Consider the following 12,344-nt stretch of genomic DNA (forward strand, 5'->3'; position numbering starts at 1 on the left):
TGAACTCACGGGATGCGTGGGCTTGCCAGCTGTTTTCCTCCCTCACCTGCTTCCCATTTGTACCTGGCTCCCATTCACACCTTGCAAATTGGCTTCCACCCCACGCCTTCCTGAAACACCACCCTGAGGGCCACTGATGCCCTTCAACTGTCAAATCCTATGGCATCTCAGCCTTCACCCCACCTCACCTCTCAGTGACCTTTGGCCTTGCTGGCCACATGGCCTGCCAGCCCCTGCACCAAAGCCCAGCTGATCTGGCCCCAGTGGCCAGGCCCTGGGGTTAGACTGCCTGGGATTGGGTCCCAGCTGGACCTTTCCTAGCTATCTGACCATGGCCCAGTTATTTAGGCTCTTGTGCTGTTTGCTTCTCTATAAAATGGGGATAATAACACTGCTTATGTCACAGGATCCTCGTGAGGACTGAGTGAAATTATGCACGTAAGCACCTCAGAACAATGCCTGGCACAGAAGGAAAGCCTGGTGAGGTTAGCTATTAGCACACAGCCTGCCAGACTTACCCCATGCACCCTCCCCTCTTCTGGGCTCCAGCTTGAGTCCTGCCCTCAAACATGCCATCCTGCTTTAATGCTGGGCCTCTGCACTTGGCTCTCCCTCGCCCTGGACCTTGCAAGTAACAAATCCTAGCTCAATGGGCATTAGCAGAGATTTATCTGATCACTGAATAATCTGTGTCCAAGTCAGGTGAGGTTTCATCTAGGGCTCCATGCTGACCAGGGCCCCTTTTTTCTCTAGCTCCTCTGAGGCTCCTTGTCCCAGGCTCAAGAGGCAGGAGCAATCCTCTGGTACCAAGATGGCCCCAGTAACTCCCAAGATCCCTCTTCTTGGTACAAATCTAGCAGATAGAGATAGAGACTGTTAGCTTCCTGGAAATTTCAAACTCAAATCCGGGAATAGAGTCTCCTTGAGCAGCCTGCCTTGGGCCATGTGCCCATATCTGAGCTAATTACTAGTAATCAGAGCCCACCTTTGACGATGGTGGGGCTGAAGCCGATGTCGCCCAAAGCATAGGGACCAGGACTAGCTGCTGAGAAATTCTGAGACCTACAAGGACAGATGAGGAGGAACAGATGACAGGGAGAAAACTGACTAATATTTAGATGCCATTACCTCCACACAGCCTTCCTTGGGGCTTCCTCACCTACATACTCTCTGTCACATCAAACTCTAACTTTCTCCTCCTCTTCCCTCCCCTGCCTTCCCTTCCCCTCTCTGCTCCCAGAGCAACATCAACTCCCCAAGCGCAGAAACCGGGATTGTGGGTTTCCATTGCATCCCCAGGACCTGATTAAACTTTGTCCTCCCAGGGCCTGCAGCACTGCGCGCTCTCCTGGCTCTGCTACTTTCTTGCAGTTTCTTTTTCCATCTTTTCTGCTGCTCCTTCTTGCTCTTCTCACCCCTAAACTCAAATCTTTCCACAGTGTGTAGCCTCAGCCTCAGAGCTGCCCGCCTGTAGGGCTTTCGGGATAGCTTCTGGTTGAAGTCTCCAAATCGAAGCCTCAGCCCTGACCTCTGTTCTGAATTTCAGACCTGGGCTTCTGTCTGTAAGATGTGGCCCCTCAATAGATCTTCCTGGAAATTGTAAAATGCTGTACTGTACAGGGTTGCTTATTACCTGTAAGACCCAACTTAGTGTTATCTCCCCAAAACTAGTCCTCTCCTGACTGCCCTGTTTTTATGAATCATTCTGCAATGATTGGTCCATTGCTTTGAATGACAACACACCAGGATACACAAGGAGATTTGATCCAGATGGGCCTTTGCCTCACCTTTGGTATCAGGATGGAAGCTTCTGGTTTTCTGATCTCTTTGTCCTCATCTGTGGTGTGACACAGGGTCAGGAGGAGGTACGTGGATGGAGAAGGGACACCTACCTCATTCGGGGTTGCTGAGCAGTCTGGGCCATGCCTCCCAGCCCCTCCCCACTACTGGTCTGCATTCACTGCCCTGACCCTGCGTTGGACCGAGCTTGGAATCTTGACATCAGCTACTCGTATTTCCTCTGAGACTCTGGTCTCACCGTGGGCTAATCTGTGGTCCAAAACCCACCTGAAAGAAGTACCGATGCCGAAGGGAGAGTTGAAGGACACAGAGTGCTCCTTTGCTCAAGATTTTCTGAATTTCAGTGCTCTAACTGATCAGCTCTCCCTGCTGGACGCTGCCTGAGACAGCCCTGGGAAGCTGGACCTGAATTTGCTGCTGTGTTTTTGAGGGCATTATCCATCGTTAGTCTCCTTTGTTGGGGCCAAGGTGAGTAATTTCCTTTACAGCCAAGTGCTAGGAAAAGTGCTGCGTCTCCTGAGAGCTGGCACATTGTCTTCTTGTGAGCGAGAACCACATATGTGACCATGATGGCTCTTCCACTCGACCACCAATTTCCAGCTCGACTCTGCGGCTGCTTGGGGCCCACTCTACCGCCCATGGTCTGTCTTCTGTGGTCCTGATGGTTTCTCTTTTATTTGTAGTTTACTCATTTATTGCATGCATTTCCTATGAGCTGTCTCAAATCCTCCCTGAAACAAGGTGGGGAATACATTAATATTTAAAATAAAATAAACAAAATGTCAGTGTGTGTGTGTGTTTTAGGTTTGAAATTCCTTAAGGGCAGGGACCATGTCTGTTTATATAGCACCTGGCACAGTGTCAAATTGAGGCTTAACAAATGAATTTTGATGAAGAGCAGAAAGAAGCTGCAGAGACTTGGGCCTCATCCTCCAGCTGACAGTCAGCCAGACCCGCTGTGGCCAGGGGTCCCCTTCCTCATGCCTCACACATCCTCACCCCGTTCCTGACTGTGCAGGCTCGCCCCTCTTAACCAGCGTGACTCACACTCTCTCACCTGCAAGCCACAGCCACACCTGCTCAGAGCTTCACCCCCAAACACCCACCTACCCTTCCACCCCCTTCTCGCAGCCCACAGGCCCCTCCCAGGCTGGGCAGCCACGCGTGGTGCTTGGAAATGCCACCGGCCTTTGAAGCATTTGAGGTGCTGTCCCCACGCGTGCCTTGGCCCCGTGGGGGCCTCCAGCCAGGCGGGGACCTGGCAGAGGGAGGGAGAGGATAAGCCGCTTCAAAACTCCAGATGCAGCAGTTAAAAAGAGGACAGAGGCAATGATCCTTCAAATTGCCACATCTGTATAATCTGCCTTTTATTTTCTGCTTCATGAAGTTTTATTTCCTATTATTTATTCACCTCCCCGCCCTCCCCTCCCCTGCCTCCACTCCTCCTTAGCAGGCGACATGCTCAGATGGGCCCTGAGCCTTGGCCTGGGTCTGGGCCCACTCCCAGCACCGCCTCCCCAAGATGGCTGTGGGAGGAGGCACCTGCTCCCCCCTCCTCTGACGCCCTCTCTTCTTCCCTCCTTCCCTCCCTTGGGCATTTGGGGACTGCACCCCCATCATTGTGTTTCAGCCCCTAAATCCCCTCCCTCCATCCTCTAAGTGAGAGCTCTGAGAAAATGCACATGGCAGAGGGGATCCTGGAGGTGAGACCTGCCGCCAAGGCCTGGATTACTGTCACCGCCCCAAGGAGTCCTAGAACTCACAGCCAGGTGATGTCCCCACCTCCAGGCACCCGCCCCTCTCCTTCTCTGAGCTTGTCATTTGCCACTGTCTCCACTGAGGAGCCTTCTCTCCCTCTGTGCCCTCCAGTCCTGGGGTCTGTGGTCAGGGAGCTGGGCTGGCCCTACCTGGGTGCAGGGACCATGGAGATGGGAAGGAGGGGACCAGCCAAGCCTCGCAGGGAGGGGTAGCTGTTGATCTGTCTTGAGGCCCTGGGCACTCACCGCCCCCCTTCTCCACCCAGGTGCAGGAACAAAGCAGAGCTCAGAGAGAGGCCCAGGCCTTCCACTCCACGCTCCCGTCCAGCTAGCCAGGGCTGGGGCAAGACCGGAAGGCAGGGCGACTGGAATACGGGGGAGAGGGTGTCTGAGTCTTCCTTGTCCGGCACCATCCTTACCCCTCCCAGACATGAGCACAGGAGAGCAGCGCGCGGCTGTTCCCCAGGAAGAGAGGTGGGACTTTGAGGCCTCAGGTTTAGGGTTTGCAGTTGGGGTTCCCAGCAGCTAGAGAAGGGAGGGACGCCAGGGAAAGGCCTGGATGGGCATGAGGGACTTGGCAACCACCATCCGACACCCAACAGTACTCTATGTGCAGCTCTCTTACGGCCTTCCTTTTTCTCCTATCTTGCTCTACAGTTTTATACAATCTCATTGCTAAGCCCTGAGCTGGGTTTTATTTATTTACTTTTTTGGAGGGAGGTGTCCTATCTGGTTCCTTCTTGTTTTCTCCGAAGTGCCTACCAAAGGGAATGGCTCACAGCGGGTGGTTGGTGAAAGACTTCTGAATGAATGAGTCAGTTACCGGGAGGGCTACGGCAGAATCTTCAGGCCCAGCCTGTGTTAACCGTGGCCAGCTAGTCCCCCTCTGGTATCTGCCCCATCCTGGAATCCTTCCGGAGCCTGGCTTTAGTTGCGGCAAGGCAAGCTGAGTCAGGACCCCAGCTCCTGTTCGGGTGGGTGGGACACTAGAAGCCACCCCACCTCCACTCCAGACACCGCCCAGATTCCAAATATGGAAATATGGTGTTTGCCTGATGGAAAATTACTGGGGAATCTGGGAGAGAGGGCTTCATACCTAAGCCAGTCAGATGAGGCCCTACTGCTTTCCACTGGCCCAGGTCACTACCGTGCCACAGTGTTAGAGCTGGACGTCACTCTGGCGCAAGCCACACATTTTACAGTTGAGGAAACTGAGAAGGAGTCCCCTGGCGTCGCCAACAGGAAGGTGACAGAAACCAGGTCACAATCCTACACTCCAGGCTTGGGCTCTTTCAACAACATCACGCATCACTTGGCCACTCTCTTCCAAAGTGGGGAACAAAGGTGATGGCCAGGGACTCGTTATTATGACAATAACTGTAGGCTCTCACAACACCCACAAACTCGGAATGACAGGCCCCTTCCCCCCCGCATCAGCAAAGAGGGCAGTTCCAGGGAAGAAAGGGCTACGCTTGGGCAGGTAGAAACCTCCATCACCTTCAGGACCACGCAAGGCTAGTGAGTTAGACCCCACCCCTCCCGTCTTTCTTCCTCCTTTGCTCTTTCTCTTCCTTCCTTCCTTTGGAGGGGAAATGGGTTTCCATTTTGACCATGCTCATCTGTTCTATGGACAATTTCTTTCCTGCTGTAGCCTTCATGGTGCTCTCATCTCATCTCCCCCGGGGACATATGTGGGGGACGCAACGTGGCCCACAGCTGGGAGGCTGCCCCTGGGTCTCCGCAGGAGCTGGGGCAGGGAATGATGTGACCGAGTGGGAGAAGAGGGGCCTGGATGGTGGGCTCCTGATCTGGGCTTCTAGCAAGGCCTGTGGCTGTGGCTTAAGCTCCTTACCAGGGCCCCCACCTCCACCACAAAAGCAAACAAACAAACAAAAAAGCTGTATTTGCAGATGAACTTGTCTCTCAGTTAGGGCTGCTGCTGGAGTTTGGACAGCAGGTGTGGGTGTGTGTGTGCCTGTGTGGTTGTGTGCAGGCGTGTAGGCTTGGGCTTCTGGAACTTGCTGGAGTGCATTGGCTGGGGGGTGCCTTGGCTGAGGGGCACCCTGGCTGGGGGGCACCATGGCTTGATGAGAATGGCATGGTTAGGGAGGGTATCTTTGCTGGGGGGGTGCCTTGGCTGAGAGGTGCTTTGGCTGATGGGTACCTTGGCTGAGGGGTGCTTTGGCTGGGGGAGGGGAGGGTGCCTTGGCTGGGGGGGGTGCCTTGGCTGGGGGGTGCCTTGGCTGGGGGGGTGCTTTGCCTGGGAGGCTGCCTTGGCTGGCGGAGGGTGCCTTGGCTGGGGGGGGTGCCTTGGCTGGGGGAGGGGGGTGCCTTGGCTAGGGGAGGGTGCCTTGGCTGGGGGGTGCCTTGGCTGGGGGGGTGCCTTGGCTGGGGGAGGGGGGGTGCCTTGGCTGGGGGAGGGTGCCTTGGCTGGGGGGTGCCTTGGCTGGGGGGCTGCCTTGGCTGGGGGAGGGTGCCTTGGCTGGGGGGGGTGCCTTGGCTGGGGGAGGGTGCCTTGGCTAGGGGGTGCCTTGGCTGGGGGGCTGCCTTGGCTGGGGGAGGGAGCCTTGGCTGGGGGGTGCCTTGGCTGGGGGAGGGGAGGTGCCTTGGCTGGGGGACGGTGCCTTCTCTGGGGAGAAGGCAGGAGGGAGGCGAGCAGGGAGAGGACCACAGAGGAGGAAGGAAGTGGGGGGTCTCGGAGGGGATGGGGAAGGGAGGCGCAGTGGGGGGAGGGTGTTGGCTTCATGCTGTTACTAGTTTGATTTATCCCTAATGAGTTCTCAGCACATGGCTGCTCCCGGCTCACTCCAGGGGCCAGTCGGCCCGCCCCGACTCCGCAGCAACAGCCACAGCTCGCTCAGAAAAGAGCCAATTTCCACACTGCACAGTCCGCTTCACTCAGGGGGAAATAACATTTCCCTGGGAGAGCCGCAGGCAGCGCTTCACTCCACAGCCTGGCCGGCTGCCACCGGGCACAGATGCAGAGGAGCTGGCCTCCCACCGCCCCTTCTCCCCACCCGGAGCCCCGCTCGCCGCCTCCCCCTCCCACGAGGCCCGAGCTGGTACCCCAAATCTCCAGGCAGCCTCTCCAGGGCAGGGCCTTAGCCCTGCTGCTTCTCCAGGATAGAAGCAAGGGCGTGGTCTAGGGGAGGATGCTGACTGGAGCCGAAGGAGAGACCTGTCACCCTGCCTACCTCTGCCAGCTTCTGCTGGGAAGAACCGGGTCCCCTGGTTCCGCCCGCAGGACTGGTGGTGGGGAATGCGGCTCTCGATGGTGGCGTGCGTGTGGGAGCAGGGAGCTGTGGGGACAGGTGTCTGCCATCCAGAAGTGACAGAGCTCCAGTGTCTGAGTCCCAGAGGCCCCCAAGGAGCCAAAGGAACAGAAGAAAGTAATGAAAAGAGCAAGAAGCCAAAGAGAGGGAGAGGGCGAGGGGGCGAAGGGCTGCTTCCTGGCATTTCCTGAACACATCCCAGACCGCGAAGCTCGTCCCAACATTCCCTTTCTCTCTTACCCTTCAGAGCCCTGGAGACGCGGAGGTCTCTCAAAGGGTGAGAAAGGAATAATTGTTTTGGAGGCAGCAGAAGAGGGAGAGGAATAAGAAACTAAAAGAAGTGAACAAAGGAAGGAGAAAGAGGTGAGAGAGAGAGAAGTGTGGCAGCTCAGTCACTCGATGTCGGAAGGTGACACAACAGCCAGGGACAGAGGAGCCATCGCTGCCCTGTGGAAGATGGAGACGCTTTATGACCCTAGAGGTTGGGGGGTGCCCAAGGGCGGCCTGGGGGGAGATTTAGGGCCACGAATGGAGGGGAATCCGGGATCAGCCTGGCACGGCCCGGCCTGGCCCTAGCACTCCTCTGCTGGGCTCTGGGCCTTGTGTCCAGGGCTATTTGCGAAGTGGGAGCATGTGGCAGTGGCCCTAACTGGCTAAGTGACCTCTGCCTCTCCCTACCAAGCAAAGGGTGTCTGAGTTCTCTGCAGAAGCCTGGCCACGGCCGTGGAATAGGATGCAGAGTAGGCCTCAGATGAGGGTCGGGCTGTGGTCCCAGCTCCTCTGCTGACTAGCCGAATGACCTTGAAAAAGTCAAGTCACCTCTTGGTCTCAGTTTCCCCAAGTGCGAGACAAAATGGGGCCAATGTTCAGCATCTGAGACGTCAGAGAGTGAGCTTTGTACTCAAACAGAAACTAAGCCCCCATAAAGGCCGCTTATACCTTCCAAGGCTGACGTGGGTGACGGGCCTGGGAGGGAGCCACAGTCCCCACTGGCCCCCTCTGGCCCTGATTGACAGGGCTGCTGCTGAAACATACACTGACCACGGGCACTGAGGTCTCTGGTCCCCCTCCTGTGCCCACCCCCAAAGGACAAGGACAATGGACTTATCTCAAAGAAGACCTGTGTTGGTGTAGATGGGAGGAAGCGTGTGTGTTTTGGATGATGGAAGCAGGAGGATGAGGAGGGCAGGTGGGAGTGGGGAGACCTTAGCAAGGGCCTCAGCCTCTCTGGCCTCCTGTTCCCCATCTGGAGACTGTGGCCACCAACTCCTCCTGCCTGAGGTTGTCTCGAGAGTCGAGTGTGTGTCTGGCACACGGGGGCAGAAAATACATGTTTCTTGGTAACTCACAGCAAGAATATTAGAGAAGTGAGAGGAGGTGGGAAAGGGGAGGGGCTGGGACTAGCCTGGGCTGGCTATGGAGACAGGGGCTCCCGGCTCCCCCATCCCCACCCCTGCAGCTGCGGGGGAGGAGCCAGAGGGTCCTGGCAGTTCTGTCTATCTCATGGGCCCCAGGCAGGGTACAGGCTTGCCCCATCTTCCAGCAAGAAACCCACTGCCCTGCGGGATCTGCTTGGTCTACACAGCTTTCCCGCAAGCTCCTAGCACGCTGGGCTGGCCTGGACCAGGGAGAGCTGCCTGGACGGCGGCGGGGTGGGGGGCAGGGACCTCCATGCCTTGGGAAAGTCTCAGGCTCATGCCTCATCCCCAATTCTCCTGCCAACACAAAACTCCTCCCACGGGGCCCCTGACCGCCCTGCACAGGAAAGCACTCCCCTGTCACATGCAGCCAGGTGAGAGTGGCCTTCCAGCTCTGGCCCAGCAGCCTCCTTGTCCTTGTCCTCACACCTTCTTTTTCACCCCCACTTCATGTGCCACCCTGGCTTCTCCCAGTACCACCCCCAATGCTGGGGCAGCTCGAATCCTCTCTGTCTTGTCCAAGATATAAATGACTATATTTTCTGAGCCCCAAAGGGGGACTCTCAGCTGGACCATAGACAGAATATCCAGGTAGGCACTAGCCAGGGCCCACTGCATTTGGGCCACACCCCACAGTCACTAAAGTCACCTGCTCTGAGCTGTGTCCAGGGATGCCCAGATCACTTCAAAGAAAGCAAGCTGAATTTGGAACCATGTGACCACAGCAAAAGCCAAGCCCAAGTCCCTTGATCATCGTGAGTTGCAGAGGGTCTGCTGGGGTGTCTCCAGGGGGGTTGGCTGCAAACACAAAGGATGGCTGTACAGTCCCCTGGGGATGCCATGTCCCTCCAAATACTTCTGGAGTGGGGGTTCACCGTGGCCCTGGAACCTGGTTGGGGTGGTCTTAGGGCCTCATGAACCCAGGGTTTGGGGTCGTGAAGAGCTTTGGATACAATGGGATTCAGGGTCCCGCTGGTAGGGAAGTCCTGTCACTGAAAAACCAGTCTCATCTCAGATCCCCTCAGAAGAGATGGCGTTGGATCTTCTTGATGGGAGGGCTCCCCCAGGCTCAATAATTCTCATGCCATGCCCAGGAGCGCCCCAGCTTCTCCTTTGGGGGGCCGAAGGAGGTAGGAGCCCTGTCCTCCCAGCCTTGGAGTTCCTGGCCTGCTTCCACCTGGCTCAGTCCCAGAGTTGTCTGCCCAGCTGCCCACACTAACCTGGATGTCCAGGCTGTAGACCCCCTCCCCTTGTTCCACGTGGGTCCCACATGGAGGGGGTCCCCTCGGATAGCACACAGGCCCCTGTGGGCCAGGCACCTTGCTGCGGGCCGAGCCCCCACCGTCACGTTGTATCTCACAAATTTCCTGGAGGCAGCTGTGCTAAGTCTCTGCAGTCCCCCTCACCCCCTCCTGGCCCCCCAACGCTTTGCTTTTCCAGCACTCAGTCAGGTCAAAGTTTTAAGACCAAACCAAAAGAAATTAGATTCTCAGTGGCAGCTCTAGAAACTTCACTGGGTTTAGAACACTCTGACATCCCTGATGAGGGTCCTGTGTTGTTGGGTAAATGTGTAAGAGGACTACCATGGGCAACTAATTTCATTATTTTCTAAGCCTCAGTTTCCTAAATCTATAAAATGGGGCTAATTCCAACTTAAGTGATATGAAGCTCTCCACACTGTGCCTGGCACACAGGAGAGAGCCCAGTCCTCCCTCCCCTCCTCTCCCACCACAAGGGCCACAAGAGCTGTTGATGTGGGCTCCACTTTATAGCATCCCTGGGTCCTTCACCACTCCACCTGCTGGGTCCCTGGCTTCCTGTTAATAACAACAGCAAGTACTTGTGTGGGGTCTGTGACTGGCCCAGCACTGTGCCAGCCTCACATGTACTCAGCTGAAGCACTCAAAGCCTGGATAAGTGATGTACCGAGTACTGAACATCTATTAAGGGCAGGGGGAGAATGCCAAGTCAGGACTCCGGGTCACTAGATAGTTCCCTCCAACCACAGCTCCAAAGTGAGTTTGTTGGCCACTTAGCTCTAAAAGCCCAGTCCCCGGGTGCCTCCTTCCCCAGCCAACCCCAAAGCCTGAGATGGAGAGTAATGGTTTATTGAGTCACATGGCAATGGCAATGGTGGGTTGTCTTTAAAAAAGAAAGAAGCGTCAAGGAGAGAAGCCCAACGTGGCAGGGAGACAATGCACTCGGAGGCCAAAGTCTGGGCGGTGGAAAGAGGAAAGTTTGACCCAAACAGAGTTTCATGTACAGTATATACAGTCAGGCCTTGGGGGCAGGAACTGCAGGAGCCAGAGGGGGAACCTCCGTTGCTGGCTTCAGGGGGCTGCCTTGGGGTCTCTTCGGTAGCTGGTGGGCTTGAGCTGCAGGAAGCACACTCGGCTTGGCAGGAGCTGTCAGGAGGGGGAAGTGGGTCCCCTGAAATTCCACCTTGCTGTGCTGGGGCAGGTCCACACCTCACCTCCCAGGGGACAGGGCCCTTTGGAATGTCTGTCTCAAGCCGCTTGAGGCCGGCCTGGCTGACCGCAGCTGCCAAAGGGATGACCCACTGTAGGAGAAGCTGGGGTGGGGCTCGCACATCACAGCAGCAGGCAAGGGAAGGTCAGCTGACAGCCGGGAGTTTCTGATTGACCTGAGCCAGCCCTCGGCAAGGAGGACAGGCACAGGCGGAGCTGAGGGAGGTGACTCCAGGGTGGCTGGTGGGGAGAGCTTCGGCTCCAGGCTGTGACTTGTGGGCTGGAAGGAAGTGCTTTCAGTCCGTAACTGCTAGAGTGTTGACGACAGGCCACAGAGGTGCCCTGTGCACACCTCGGGCCCAGGTGAGGGCCAATCACCGCCCCCCAACCTTCCCCCCACCACCCCCGGCTGGTCCCTCCTCTCTCCTTTGGTGGGTTCCAGCTGGGGGCCCCATTTCTTCTCCAATTTTGTCTTTTTTGGAATGGGATGGTTTTCTTTCCCTGGGACTCCTGCCCCTCCTTAAGGAGTCTTGGAGGACAGTTTGGCCTTCTCCAAGGTCATCCTGTCTTTCATGGTTCATTAAATTAACCACACAGGGAGGGAGCCGCGATGCTGGACTTGTGGTTATTTTTCATGTAATAAATAAAGATTCCCTTGTGTGACTCTCTGGGGCCTGTCCCAGGCTGAGTCCTCCTGTTGCTCGGTTGCTCCCACTGTCCCCATGGCAACTACAGATGGTCAAAGGCCGTGGCGGTGGTGGGTGGCGCGCTCGGCCTTGATGTGGAACTGTAATAATATGGGGAACCTGGACATGTTAAAAAAAAAAATAACAACAACACTGCCGGTCAGAGGGGGAAGTTGCACCATAGCCTTCCCTGCATCTGCTGACCTTTAAGACAACACAAGTTAATCATTCATCCCTCTGGCCTATCTGATCATCAAAGATTAACTCCTCTCCAGCCCCATTTCCTCCTTCTCTGGCCTCACCTTTGAGTTTCTGGCCAGAATAAGAACAGTTGCTTCTTGCCCCTTCCCCCCACAACTGCCTTGACCTTCCCCACCCTGGCTGTAGGGGGAGGGCAAGAGGGAGCAGGTGCACGGAGAACCCCAAAGAACCAAGCACACTGGGGGTCCTGGGGATCCTCCCCAGCCTTGCCCAAACAGTGCCAGGCAAGAGAATCTTCCCCTGAAAACCGCAGGGGATTAGGCTCCTGTGGGGTGGAAAGACCCTCAGAGGCTCTCTGCACACCTGCAGGGGGCAGCCTGGGCCGCTCAGTGGAAAGGTGCCTGGCCCCGGCGTGTCTCGCTGCCCTCATCCTTTCTAGCTAAACTGAACACAAAGGTGGCTTGGCGTTGACCTCATCTGGCGAAGAGAGCTCAGGTCAGCTACCCTCCCAGTTATTTCTGGAACACCAGGAGGTAATGGGAGGAGAGGAGGTCTTGGGGAGTGGATGGTCCTGCCAGCCTGCGATGGTGCCCATGGGGTCGGCCACCCTTGGGCCGCTGCTTCTCCTCTGGCTCAGGCTTGCTCTGACACCCTCAAGGTCACTCAGAGAGGTGCTAGTGCGATCTCTTAAGCCCCTCATTAGTGGGGCTTGCTTTGCGGAAAAGCTGGTCTTCCCAGGCCA

The 12,344-nt window shown here is 56.5% G+C and overlaps 1 protein-coding gene across 4 annotated transcripts in view; it reads right to left on the reverse strand.

Moving 5' to 3' along the window:
- Window positions 1–10,922: 10,922 nt before the first annotated feature.
- The window catches only part of PAX8 (paired box 8), a 56,689-nt gene continuing 55,267 nt past the window's right edge, over window positions 10,923–12,344 (reverse strand). For all 4 annotated transcript variants that reach the window (XM_069493813.1, XM_069493812.1, XM_069493811.1 and 1 more), the window contains one exon: window positions 10,923–11,521. Coding sequence is in view for 1 of the 4 variants with exons in the window: in XM_069493810.1 (XP_069349911.1) it covers window positions 11,445–11,521 (77 nt within the window). In the remaining 3 variants the exon portion in view is untranslated. The remainder of the gene's footprint in view (window positions 11,522–12,344) is intronic.

The sequence above is a fragment of the Eulemur rufifrons genome, chromosome 19, assembly GCF_041146395.1.
Source record: "Eulemur rufifrons isolate Redbay chromosome 19, OSU_ERuf_1, whole genome shotgun sequence".
Lineage (NCBI taxonomy): Eukaryota > Metazoa > Chordata > Mammalia > Primates > Lemuridae > Eulemur > Eulemur rufifrons.